Source organism: Lepisma saccharinum, chromosome 10 (genome assembly GCF_977018435.1).
Source record: "Lepisma saccharinum chromosome 10, izLepSacc3.1, whole genome shotgun sequence".
NCBI lineage: Eukaryota > Metazoa > Arthropoda > Insecta > Zygentoma > Lepismatidae > Lepisma > Lepisma saccharinum.
Window position 1 is genome coordinate 82,822,730 of NC_139238.1, and position 15,036 is coordinate 82,837,765.

The following is a 15,036-nucleotide window of genomic DNA, read 5'->3' on the forward strand; positions in this document are numbered from 1 at the left end:
TTGTCTTTCCCTTTTGACTGCTATGTTCTATCAGCAACGATGAGGGTGAATAATGATTAGCTCAAATTGATGAAGGAACACTCAAAGGAACACCCATGCTCAAGCAGGATTCAAATCCAAAGCTTTTGGTAGCCAATTGACAAGTCAAACCATTGACACAACAGCTGAAGTGATGTATGCTCTCTTGTGGCATACAAATCCGAATATTTAATTTATTCGGACAACAATATTTTGTAAATATTTTGGAGCCTTTTATTTTGTCATCAAAATTAAAACCCTCAGCATTAATTGCTGAAAGAATTTAAGAATGAATTTCATAATTAACAATGCAATAACTGCACTTGCATATTCATAATATGCACATTTATTTTATTCTAGCAAATAGTAAATTGACATTGAATTTCACTTGCATATTATGATTTCGGTAATTTTAATGCATTCTACATATATCACATTAGGTTCCTTTTATGAAAAGACAAACACGAATTAATAAACTCATTAACATATAAATTGTTTATTTAAAATTTGCACAAACCTTGTGGTAATTTAGGAAATCGTCGTCCAACGACCATGGGGCATCTCGAACCACCTCATCAACGTAACGACAGTGACGCACAGCTTCATACCTTTCTTCTTCATCCATGACAGTTCGGCCTTTGTTTTGGTGAGTCATGTCATCACTGCAAACTAAGAGGAGGAAAAAATATGTAACTTCTTATTGCTTAAATGCAAGTAGCCACACTTTGTTCACTTTCTATTCACCTCTCAATTTTCATCAATGACATATATTGATGGAAAATCCTTCACTATGATCTAAGTATACTCCACTATGCACTTTCTGCAGTATTTTGCAGGATAGTTAATACAAGAATCGTATCAAGATGGACTAAGAATTTTTTTCTAGAAAAAAAGAAAAAAATATATATAATTGTTATTTTAAAATAACCAGTTTATTCAATTTGATTATTATTATTATTACATAAATGGGAAGACTTAGCTATGTGATCTACCAGAGTGAATATCCAGCCAACTGATTTCCATTATCTTTTACAGTTCATAGAATTAGTGCATGAAATTCATAGTTATTATATTTTGTTGTAAACTTTTACACACCTCGTTCAAGAAAAGGATTTAAGAGTTGTGGAGATATTTTACTCATAAAGTTTGTTGTGACTTCTTATATAAAATTATATTTTTTTGAATTTTGGAAACTACGGAACCATTTATTCTCTGGGCTAAATGGTAGAATACGAAAACAATAATGTGGTTTCTGGATTTTACACTAAATACTTTCCACGTAATGCAGTTTTTACTTTGGTTATTATTTTCAAATGCTAACTAAATGAATTTTATTTATATTATTAAGAATAAAACAAGTCTTCTGCTATTTTGTAACTTAAAATGAATGTTGTTAATCGCCGGGGGGGGGGGGGGGCATCGATGGACCCATTCAACCCCTACCCCTCCCAATGCCCATGCTTGTAACAAACTTGGAACGACATTATTAATTAACTAATAACTCGTTAAGAACTAAGAAGGAAATAAAACTTAGTAATACTTACCACCTACAATTAAATAGACATTGGGAAAAAGATTCTTTGCCTGCATGAGCTGTCTCGCATGGCCTTGATGGAAAAGGTCGTAGATTCCATCAGCATATACTCGGACTGGACGGTGTGCTGGAAGAATTCAATTATTGTTAGCGTTATGTTACGGTAACACTATTTTACTTAAAATTGCATTAAACATGCAGTATAAAAACTCTTTCTGTGTTTCAATTGTATTTTTGGCACATAACATTTCAAAGAGTTTTCATCTGGTGAATGTGCAAAAAAAAAAAAAAAAAAAGGCACACAGTCGGTTGCCACATGGCTACAGATTAGTTTCGATGTTTCTTCTTTTTCCATCCTTAAGCGGCTCTGGTGCCCACCCACCATCGTATAAAGTTGGTAGCTGGAGGAAACTCTGGGGGGAAAAGACAGCCAAGGGTGTGGTGCTGATCACATCACCCACAGCTCGGCTGAGAACAAGAAAGTGTGGGATCCTAACCCCACACCCCCTATATGCCTTCATGGCATGGTGCAAAGCACAGGGGAGCATTTTACCTTTTCTTACTTTTTACATTCTTTTATTTCATATTATTTTGCATTGTAATATCTTCAAATTTAATACTTAAATTTTTATCAGCTCTCTTGCACAGTAAAAACTTTAATTTTGACTTACAAGTGCTGGAGAAAGCGTTATCACACTTTTAAAGTTTTTATCAAATCACCTTGAACTGGACAATTATCTATCCATACTAGACACTTCTTTAGTATAGAAATTGTATAGAATTTGATTTGTCTATTTTTTTAAAGTCCTTTTTTAAAGTCAACTTTATGCCCAGATAGGCTAATCGGGACTGGACCCTACAATTGAAAGGTTCGGGTATAAAACATGGTAAGTGACAAAATGCAGGTTTCGAGATACTGAAAGTTGACATTTCAAATTAAAATAAATTTCTAAACTATTTACAGCAAATGTGATTCACTTGTATGTTTACTATTAAAAAAAAGGTAAAAAAAAGGTAAAGTGTTCCCCTGTGCATAGCACCATGCCATGAAGGTGTATAGGGGGTGCATACAAACACAATATTTCATCCTAATTATTTTTTTTCTGTTGTGCTACATGCAATTTGTCTGAAGGTTGGTGAAGGAATTGCTGTAGTTACGATGCTTTACATGCAACGATATTACCAAAATGAGTGAATCGATACAGTTTTATTCAAGCTGACTTATGATGTCAGTTTAATAATATTTTGACATTAGACTTTTCGTAATAACCGTAACAATTTGTAATACGAAAATGAAAGCCATTAATCATTTTATTCAATGAACAATAACATGAGCTACTTGTTGTAACAAGATTTTGTTTTCCTCTGTCACGATATTTTGCTTTGTCTATGACTGAAATGAACACCATTAGAAAAATATATTTATTCGTTTTATTAAGTTAGTATTTTTTTTTAAAAAAAATGGTTCTGATTAAAAATAACTTTCTTATCTCTATTTGGAGATTAATATTCTGGAAAATATGTTTTTGTATGAACAGTTTTTAAACTTCACATATCTACCTCACACACACACAGAGAGATAGAGGCTCTATTTATTACCTCAACATGCCAAGCAGAATGCGATTCACAAACCTCTCGATACAAAGCTGTATTACGTAGACAATCCAAATTGCGTGCAATGGCAATATTACATATATTTTTGTGATTCAATAAGCAATTTATACATAAGGTTTAAATCTCTATCTTAAAGACAACAATTATGCCCCTTGTAGCTTTCTGTTATATTTTTCTTTAACTTGACATATTTGTAAAGAATGATTTCAAATGTACATAGGGTCTAAGTTTTTAATAATTTTCACTGAAATTTAGCTATGGATTAAAATAGTTAAATTTCTAACCAAGAAGAACACATATTTGCAACATCAACAATAAAATGATTTGCTTTCATCAAAGTCATAAATACAAAAGTTAATTAAATTACAATTGGTCCACCATAAAAGTATCATAACTTTTAAAATACGCATTACAGATTTATGAAAGAAATATTTGATAAATAAACTAAATAGTTCCAAATAATTGATATGATTTAGATCATATCACATATTCTTCAAGTGTAATAAATTTTTGACTTTGCATGTAAAGCATAGTACGTATCTTAAAGCAGCTTTAAATGCACATACTCAATTGAAAATCAAACAAATTGCTATGTGACTACAGTTACTTATATCTAGTAGAACAAAAGTATATGCTTGTCTACTAAATTGCAGTTCACATCCAGGTACAAGAGTAAAATTTATTTTGAAACTGCCATTATGAGCACTGTTGCATGTAAACAATGGTATCTACAGTAGATACCACATTTTACATGAAATAGAATATACATGGCCATAAACAGTTTTAATCCCATCTGCATTAGTAACCTCTTCATTGTCCTCATTCTTTTTCGATGGATGGTACATATTCCAGGTCTTTATGGGACTCATATACACTTTCTAACTCGTTCTTATCTTTGTTGTGGCCTAAATACTCTGAAACTTTGAGACACGTTGCATTTCAGTAACGAAACACTACGAGTACGATTCGACTCCATTTACCATGGACTACACGATGTACTTTGTTACTCAGAAATAACCAAAATGTCACCATGTTTGACACACGAGCCCTTCAATTTAAAGTGGGATCCAAACCACTATGCACCTCAACTGCGTATTAAATCTGGGACCCCTTGATTACAATGTGATTGAGTTATCACTATACACTATCGGAGAGGAGATGATACATTTTGTGATACACACCATGTCCAGGACATGTATTAAACTTCAGCCCTATGTGATATTAGAAATTGTAGTACTGAAATATTTTTCATGTAGTTTCCGGTTGTTACAAGCATTTAAATCATATACTACATGAGAAAAATTATTCTACAACGCAAGCAATACATACATAATTCAGAAATATCATGGATTGGATTGATTTGTTGTTTTAAGTCCACTTTATGCACAGTAAGGCTAATCGGGACTGAACCTACAGTTTAAAGTGGGATCTGAACCACTTGTGCCTCCACCGGGTATCGAACCCAGGACCCCTTGATTACAAGGCGACGACGCTACCACTGCGCCATTGGGGAAGCCCTCAGAAATATCATAAATGTCAACATAGGAAGAAAAGTGGTTGCAAAGAAGACTCAGATTGTACTGTTCCTTGAACACAAAATCATCAAACCAGTTGTAAGATGCTGAAAGTAATGGGAACATGGTGAAATTTCGAAATATATAGTGGCACAGAGTCAAATGAAATCAATCAAATAGTGGAAATATGTGAATCAGATATCACATAATAGAACTATGAGGAGTAGGTTGCATGGTTTTTGTAATAGCAAGATTAAATGCTAACCTTTTCCCTTTCTCTGTATGTCTTGCCTATTTGATATTTGTATGTTATTTGTGCAAAGCATTTTTAACCCCTTCCCTGTGTTCAGCGTAATATTATGCTCTTGGTCACTATAGCTTATTCTGTGTTGGGCGTAATATTATGCCCACGAACATCTCTGACTGAAGTAATCTGTGTTGAATGGAATAATACGTTTTTTTGTTGGTGAAACATGAAAAAACAACCACCTTTTATTTAGTCATGATTTTCAGTGCTGACAAAGAAGAAGTAGTAGTTCAGAGGAAAGTAAACTGTTTTTGTGTAAACATGAGTTCATTTGTGTGCCGCGTTTAGTCAGTTGCTTCATGTACATTTTTTTGGTGTTGCGTTATTTGAACTGTTGATGATTTATTGTTGGTTTTTGAGTTTCTAATAGTATCTAATAGTATTGTCAAACAGGATTGTGAAATATTTTTTCCCCTCATACCTATTGAAGATATTGCAATGAAACTTAGCGGACACATTATGTATATTCCATAGTATTTTTCAAGGTAGATTATAATCGGGTACCTATATCCAGGGCCGGTCCAGAGGGCCCCAAATTTACCAAAAGGGATTTTTCGGAGAAATTTCCCGAATTATCCCGGATTTCCCTTTCCTCATACTTGATGTACACATGTGCGTGGTAGCATTTGAAAGCCTGTTCTATTCTGAAGAGAAAGACGTATGAAACATGATACTCGGATGAATTGTGCTGAAGCAGTATCTATTTAAAAAATAATACTACGCAAACTCAGAAAAAAATACACAGAACGGGAAAGCACTTTGTCAGAAAATTAGACAAATTATTATTTGTTACCTGTACTTTTATATTGTAACCTATATTATTGTAATTATTGAAAAATGCAATCTGTTTAAATTCACTCAATATTTCTTATGATTCAATTCAACGCAACCTCATTAATAAATTAATAATTAACATCTCAGTAGTGTACTCGCAATTTGTGCATTTTGGTTATCAAGCCATAATAACATTATGTATATGTGTAAACATCAAAATTATGGCTTTCAATGCAACCTCATTAATCAATTAATAATTAACATCTCAGTAGTGTACTCGCAATGTGTGCATTTTGGAATAAAAATTACACTTTGACAATTATCAATTGATTTCTAGACATTTCTGGGTTTGCCAATAAAAGTAATCAATTTAAGAAAAATACCTGAATGGAAGAGGTTTTACAATATCACAAACCCAGTTCAATAATAAATTAGAATTGCATGACTTTTGAATCACTCTACAGAGGTTGTAGAGAACATACATATCATTAACTTACTGCCTAATTTATTCCAGCACCTTCTGAATTGGAATAAGCAGTGCACCTTGAGTTTGATGGAAGAAAGTGGATAAAATGTTTTTTTAGTAATGTACCTTGCAGTAGAGGTTTAAATGCTGCATTTCACAAGCATAAATAATAATACTTCTTTCAATCATTCCATAACCGGTATCAGATGTAATTTCAAAATAAAAGGGAAGTTGATTTGTGTGTCAGATTCTTCCGGAAACTGTGTCCTTGAACAGTTCTGATTGCAACATAGCGAATTATAGTAGATGAAAACCTATTTCCTGTTATTTTTTATTATCATTATTTTTTTCCCAACAACAAGCACCATGACATGATCTCTGCCCTCTATACCATTCTCACAGACACTTATCAGAGCAGTCTCGACCTCCATGGCTGAGTGGTTAGCAAGTGCAGCATGACACAACACAATGGGTCCAGGGTTAAAATTCAAGCTTGGGCATGGATGTTCTTTGTGAGTGTCCCTTCATCGATTTCATCATATCATCACTCATCCTCATTGATGAGCCAAAAGTGATGTAAAATAACAGAATTCAATCAATCAAATATCAGGACAGTGACTGAGCATAACATGTTGCATACTTACGAGGATAAATAGTGTTTTCTATACAGATGCAAGGCGTGCATCCTCATTTTACAACATTGTTAGTCAAAAAACCTTTGCATGATACGTTAAACATGGCACCTGGTGCAATATAGAGCCTTGGGGAGACTCACCTTCAGGCCCGTAGCTAGAGGGGGGGGGGGGCAGGGGGGCAACTGCCCCCCCTGAGAGCATCCTTTGCCCCCCCTGGGAAAAATACAGAACACATTCCTACCTGAAATTGAAATTCTCACTAATGTTTAAAATTATATCATGTGTTACTCTAGCAACATAACAAAGACACTAATTAATTTGGTGATTTATTAGGGTGTATGGGATTCTGTATAATGTGGTATCAGGATTGGGGGGGGGGGGCAAATTCCTTTCCAGATTCAAACTTCGGGAAATGATTTCATAATTTTCAGTATCTAGAACAGTTGTGACATTTTGAGTAGTCTTGTATTAATGGTGCCGAATGTGTTCCGATGTTTTTTTCTTGGATGTGATGCTATGAACTTGGAACTGCTTAAATTTTTGTTTCCCAAGTCTACTTTTTGATAATAGTGATTCATGTGGTAGAGAGAGGAAGTGGATATTTGAATCTTGTTACTTAGCATTGTTTTTCTGCCACTTCTAGCTAATTTCAATTATGAATGATGATTTGAAATTGATGAAGAGACACTCACAGACAGTGCCGCAACCACAGGTGGCAGGGGCCATATCTCTCCCTCCCGACCTTGGATAGAAGTTCATTGTAGGGGAAGCAAAGGTTGAAGTAAAAAAACAAGTCTAGGAAGAATAGCAGGGCAATTGGATACTCATGATGGAATTAGTTTTTACGTGTTCCTTGGATTGGATGATTTGGTATTCTAAGTCCACTTTATGCACAGTAAGGTTAATTGGGACTGAACCTACAGTTTAAAGCGGAAACCGAACCACTTTGTGCCTCCACCGCGTATCGAACCCGAGAACCCTTGATTTCAAGGCGATGACGCTACCACTGCGCCATCGGGGAGGACGTGTTCCTTGCATTTTTCTTCCAGACGGCCAAGGGTACTTGCAAGGGGCACAGAGGGGCAATTGGCCCCTTAGATTTAAAATTTTTACAAATAAAAATATATTTCGTAAAATTTTCTTGCTCGCTTCGCTCGCAATTTCTCCTATTCTTATAGTCCAAGTTCAGAACCATAGCTATATGGGGCAGCGGGAGTCGGCCCTGGGAGCTCCCGTAAAATTATTTGCGCCCTATTAAAACAATTTCTTTCTATGAAACTTAATATCAAATATTAATGATGACACTGTAATCCAAGAAGTCATTGATCAATCAAAGGATTCCTATTTTTTTTGTCAGGTGTCGAAACATGTATTTCAACTATAATATAATACAATTCATACAATAATTTTGCAAAATGGTTAACGTAACCAGTAGGCAAACATTGTCTGTAGTGATACAAGAGTCTCCCCTTTGAAGGAAATATAATCCGTGGTGGACTAAGGGACCCATGTTTTAATGATTTAGCAAGGTCAAAAAAAGTATTACATTTTTTTCCACAATTCATCAAAGTGCAGACAATATGTAACCATTATTATGTTATTAATCCGATTTTGCTTGTACAACACAACACATGGTACTGTTGGATTCTCGATAGATTCCTTTGTGCGTAAAAATCTTGCATACTGGAAACTAGAGGGAATCATTATGAAGCATGATTTATAAAGGGCTCCCTTAATCAGTTCTACAGAGAGGCCCAAAGCTGTTGTTAGTCATCAATTAACATTATCAACCTGTAAATATCTAGTAGGGTGGAGGCACATAATGGTTCTGATCACACTTTAAACTGTAGGTCCAGTCCCAATTAGCCTTAGTGTGCATAAAGTGGATTTAAAACACCAAATCAATCAATTACAATATCCAGTAGGTACAGTCCCTACTAGCCTATTTATGTTAAACTTTATATTCTTTGGCAACCTTGAAAGGTCATTATCGAAATATTGCTATTTGATGTTGATCGAAGGTTTTTTTTTTTTCGTTGCAGTTTCAAGATACCATCCCTTTTCTGTTACTTATAGCTTTTGGGGGAGGATGGCAAGTGCCTCTGTGTACCCTACCATATCTGCCAATGCGATACATTATATTAAAAATTTGCCCCCTCTAGAATTGACTTCGCCCCCCCTACAAAGAATTCCTGGCTACGGGCCTGCTCACCTTTACCAGACTTCGCCATTTGAATGGAAATACGTATTGAATAGTCGCATCGTTCTCTCTCATTAATTGCTGCATGCTCATCACTGAAAGGGGCTGGTTGGAATATGGACTGCAATTACAAGAAATAAGCACGGTTTCAATTAATTATCTCGTAACAGTGAAGAGTAAGCACAAAACACAGCATATTGGCAAGATTACAGGATTGTTACAAGTGCAAATTTTTCATTCTACACCAAACATTTAAAAATAACTATAGATGGATAAATATTATTTGTCAATGTAGAAATTCCAGCATAAAATGCAAACTCGGCCAGGACTTGGTATACCGTGCCATTGCTCTACCAACTGAGCTACTGAGTCAGCCTTAGTTTCACCCAATTTCTCGCAGTCATTGTTTTACTTGTGTGAAATTGTCTCCGTAGGTCAGTTGGTATAGCAATGGTATGGTATGCCAGAGACTAGGCTTGCCAACTTTAAATAATAAAATTCCTGGAGATTTCTTTACAGCCTTCAAATCTTTTAAATTAAAATGTTCTGGAAGACTAATGTCCTGAATAACAGGTGTTATCTATTTGTGGTCTTCCTACCGTAAATACAAAATTGAATCAACTTCATCAAAACAACCTAGGAACCACAATATGTAGGTAAACAAAACTACATTTATATAGTTAATGGAAGCAAAATTCAGTGAAGGGAAATAAATAAGTCTCGAGACTGATGCAAAAATGCCTTTGTTTTTGTTTTCTGTAGGTCTTGTTTGGATGCCTTGGCACAACAATGTGTTTAAACTTCCAATGATTCCCTCCTCCCATTTACTTAAACAATAACTACTAATTTTTCAAAATAATATTGTGAAGTTTAATTTCGTTGCAGTAACAAATTTCTTCACTCAGCATACCACACGAAAATAAGATAATAAGAAATCTAAAATAATATATAATACTAAATCTCGTCATTCTGGGACATAACAAAGTTTGGCCGAGAGACCGGGAGAGGAGTTCGATTTTGGGATACTTCCGACCATTTCAGAAGGGATGGCAAGTCTACTAGAGACCAGAGGCTCCAAATTAAGATACATTTTGGAGGGGCAAGATCCGCATAAGCAATACTTTATATATGTAAATATACACAAAATGTGTACTTATACGTGAAGTTGGCGACCCAGCTTCGAGTCCTGGTCAAGCCTATATTTTACGCAAGAATTTCTACATAGAACATCTGAGCGTGGCAAATCTTAAAGTAAAATAATGGTCAAGAGGTTGATGGTATTTTTCGCTACCTAATCTTCAGTTTAAAAATTAACATAGATATTTAGCCCTGAGATCCTTAGTGATCTGCTTGAAACCTTAACACTTGCACTCAGGTTTCATAGTACTCGTAGATGTGCTAATATTGTAGATATCAAAGATAGACTAGCCTACAGAATCTTGTAGATACATTGGAGATATGAAATTATTCTACTACGGAAGATGTAGCATCTCACTCCACGAACTTTCCCTCGAGAGTGCCTGGGCATAAAACATGGAACAAGGAAACTTTTCCCAGACTATCACTCATACACAGATCATCGTCGCAGTTATACCTAGCTTTCTACACTGGAGTCTACCACTTCTCAACACAGAAATTTTCAGGCTCCCGGCGATCGATCCCGGGACCGTTCGCACTAAAGATGAGAGCGCTAACCAAAGTTTCAGATGAGCTGCCCACTTAACTGCTACTCCTGATTGGTTTATCTGGTAGCAAAAAATGATTAAAAATTCTGGCGGGAAATCCAATCTCAATGGGAAAGAACAATGTGAAAATGTAACTGTAAGAGTTTGATGTTCCTAGATGTTGTTTTCGTTTGTTTTTTTTTTTTTAAAAAAAAACTCTCAAGCGGCTGAAATCTTATCTTCCATCTTATCGAAATGCTCAAGTATCAATATGCACAACAATGCATATGGATCAGGTGATGTCTTATCAGGTACATCATTGCACTATTGAACACTTGTGTCATCGATTGCTCGTAAGAATATCATAACTTGATGTATTTCCTTACAAAATGACACCACAACCAGTTATGTAACTTTTCTGAATAAATTCTTATACACTTACAAAGTTCTAAAGTTCTTGGACCACCCTGTATACCTACCTAATACATATATATATCTTGTGTTTACAAGAAAAAGTAACTTATGGGCCACAATTAATATTACTACCTAATTCTATTTTGGATCAATGTGATGGAATATCTTTTGAAAGCAAGAAGTGTTCAAATTGCAATATAGTTTATTAAAAGGCAATTTGTGTAAAGATGAAACTATATATTTTATGGATAGTGTACATCCACAGACATCTTTAGATGAAACACCTGCTATTAAAGATAAAAATTTAGACGTATCAGTGAATTTTTTTAAAAATATCACTTACTTCTTTGGCAGATTTAGTTCTAGTAAAAATACCAAAATTCGATTATTGATGGTTATTTGCGGCTTTAATTTTCTGTTCTGTATTTTGTTTTGGGTGTATGTCGGGTGAGGGTGACAAAGTGCGAATGGGGCACGTTAAGCGCCGTTTGGAGATGTGTTGCAAAAGCCGGTGCTTACGTCGCATTTTAATTAAACCGCTTACTTCATGAAGTAATGTCACGTAACTTGTAATTAGCAGATAAAATGTTTGAATCACCCTGTATATTTCGTTGTTTACGTATCAGTAGTGTATATTCTCTATACGTGCACTCTGCCCCTGGAATCAAGGCCGCGCATAACGGAAAAGGGGAGAAAGCAGAGCACGCTGCTGCAAACAGTTGGTAGTCGCACTCACTTCTCACGCGTTCACTGGTCGAGCCTTCTCGAGTCACCACTTGCGCAGACACTTGTTTTTGTTCGCTTGCTCCAGAGATTCCTGGGACGGAGTGTACTTGTTGAGTCTCGCTGCTTATGCGGAAAAGTCGATTACTGGTCAGAACAAACTCCTCCGCGAAAATAGAGGCTTTGGTCCATCAATAACAACATATGGAACGTAAAAGTGGGCCTTGTGAAAATAATTGTTGATGTTTTTGCCGCTGCTATTCGTTTACTCGAATATCAAACCCAGAAGCACGCTTCATACTTCACGCATTAAAGACACAACTTGGTGCCAATTATATCAGACCTACAAAGCTGCGAAGCGTACCGTAATATTCACCAAACCTTCCAAATCGCATATCGTAGAACGTTTTCATGACAGTGTGTGAATTTACATGTGGACAAAGACGTGGGTTGGGGATGTTTTGGAGGTTCAACCTTCCCCCAAAAAACATTCACTCTCTAAAACTGTAGGGCTTCCCCCATGGCGTAGGGATAACATCGTCGTCTTGTAATCAAGTTGTCCGCGTTCCATACCCTGTGGAGACACACAGGGGTTTATACAGAATTTATCTGGGGGGGGGGAGGTGCAAGGCTAAATTTAGAGCGAAAAATGGTCATAAACTGGTCCTTTGATAGAAAAAAATAGGTGGGCGTATTAGGGAATGTGGATAAATCACTGCATAGTCATTTGGATCGCACACTAAACTGTAGGTTACAGTAGTAAGACGTATTGCCTATGCGTAGGGTGGACAGAAATGTGAAGTCATGTATTATGAATTGACGCTCTTTGCAAGGAGAGACCACTCAACAGGTAGGTATTCATATGGACAAGACCTGAAGCCATACCACCCGAAGATCCCTTCGCTTTTATTAGAAGATGCAGCGGGAAACAAGCATGCAGAGAGCCTGATCTCCATCGTAGTTTGCTACAATGGAAACTCCTATGTAGGGCGATAGTCCACAATGCTGGTGGTCCGATAGAACACGACCGGTGGTGGCGGCATAGCATTTCATGAGGTAAGTACATCTTGTAAGTCATTCGGATATATCGAGAACAACCTTATGTATGTACACAGATCCTGCCAAAGTGCAAGTGCGCTTTGTGGACAGATTGACTAACCGGGACTGGATCTACAGTTTAAAGTTGAACACTTTGTGTCTCCATCGCATGTCGAACCCGGGGGAGTACACCAGTGCATGGAGTGAACAGAAACAAACACGCTTCGGGAAAGAATCCTTTTGTGGAAATTGACGTCCATTTCGCGTAAAAAAAATAATATCTTGACGGTTGTGTATTGAATGAAATTAAGTAACTTTTATCTTCTGCAATGTCCATAAGCATTAGAGCCGGTTCTCCATCTGAACTCTGATGCACGGTTTCATTTATTTCTCTCTTTAATGTGTTATCCTGTCACATTCATGTCGTTTACAGATCCACAAATTACGCAGAAGATTTGGAGGCGCCTATGACTGATAAGAGGCGTCTACATTCATGAAGTCTACTCTACTGTCGGGAAGCAGTTTCTTCCATTGGTCAAGTAAGCAGTGGTGTTTGTGAGCGAGTGGGGGGGGGCAATGGGGCAGGGGGGCACTCCATAGGGATGGTGCCTATAGCAGACTTTCGCATGGCTTTGAACTGTAAGATTTTCAGAGAAATCTCCACTTTCAACGATACTCATCTTCTCCAGAATGACAACGTTTTTTTTCATGGTGCATGACATGGAAACTTACATTAAATCCTGAAAAATGTACTACTCTCACCATCATCTCTCTCAAAATGAACCTGTTCAAGTCATCGTACTCCATCTTTGGCAATAACATCAAAGCAGTATCCTCTCATAAAGACCTAGGCATTGTTTTCGACCAAAAACTCACATTTGAAGAACATATTACAGGCACAACAAAAAAGGCTATGCGTTAGGTTTACTGTATAGTTTCACCGAAATTAGTGAGATCTCAGCCCTCACCTTGTACTTCAAATCATTCATTTCCCCAATAATAGAATACTGCTCTCCCGTCTGGTCCATGGCATGTCCCACTCAGCTCTCCAGAATCGATTCTGTTCTTAACTTTTTCCTTGCTATAGTTCGTTACAGGGTTCCCGCATTACGCAATTTTTCAACACCACATCTCCTGTCCTTTCTAAACTTACAGACTCCCTATCAGCGCCGTTTACTGAATGATTTTAGGTATCTTTACAAAATTGTGAATGGCAAAATCCGTTGCAACACGCTCCTCCAGGAATTCCACATTCGAGTGCCTATGCGCTCAACACGCAACACAAATCTATTTTACACAAAATAGCCTAGACTGGAAATTAAAAAAATCGCTCTTCCACAGACTTCCCACTCAATATAACGACCTCCCATCAAGTTATATTTTGCACAGAGTACGCCTTTCGGTCAACCATCAGAACATATGTTGCTAAATTATATTTAATTGTGCTATCTTGACTTATTTATATTAATATTTTGTCTTATTTTGTTATTTTTCTTTTTTGTTCTTTTCATTGTTACTGATTTCAGTGTAAAATGGCTACGTGCTGTATCTGAAATTTTCTCAATAAATAAATTTTCTCAGTAAAATTTGCCTAACGAACTTACGAAATTTACTGAGACTTCTTCACACAAACGCAGCGGATATATATGTGGTCACTGGTCATATATAGATAAGTCGTGCATTTTTTTATAGTAGTTGCGACGTCAATCAATCAGTGGTGATGTTGAGTCTGTGATGCGTGTTTGCATATATACACACACACACACACACACACACACACACACACACACACACACACACACACACACACACACACACACACACACAATGTGGAAGGAAGTCATTGGACACCCCGGTTTCAACTCTGAAACGAAATCCTCACTGAAAAGAGAGTACAGACGGGTATATATACGGCAGCAGGAGGCTTCTCAGATCATTCGCTGATAAAATGACGTACAGGAAAGATTTCAGCATGTTTGAAAGAGGGATCATAGTAGGCTGCTCCATATGAGGCATGAGTATACGTAGCATAGCTGATGCCCGACAGGTCCCTAAATCAACTGTAGCCTTTGTCATCAAGAAGTGAAAGGAAAAGGGACACTGCAGCAATGCACCACAAAGTGTAGGACCCATGG

The 15,036-nt window shown here is 36.6% G+C and overlaps 1 protein-coding gene across 5 annotated transcripts in view; it reads right to left on the reverse strand.

The window, feature by feature from the left end:
• Pcyt2 (Phosphocholine cytidylyltransferase 2) overlaps nucleotides 1–15,036 on the reverse strand; it is a 133,024-nt gene that overhangs the window by 16,422 nt on the left and 101,566 nt on the right. For all 5 annotated transcript variants that reach the window (XM_083130029.1, XM_083130032.1, XM_083130033.1 and 2 more), the window contains 3 exons: nucleotides 9,075–9,183; nucleotides 1,563–1,679; nucleotides 536–687 (listed from right to left, as the gene is read on the reverse strand). In XM_083130029.1, coding sequence (XP_082986155.1) covers nucleotides 536–687; nucleotides 1,563–1,679; nucleotides 9,075–9,183 — 378 coding nt within the window. The remainder of the gene's footprint in view (nucleotides 1–535; nucleotides 688–1,562; nucleotides 1,680–9,074; nucleotides 9,184–15,036) is intronic.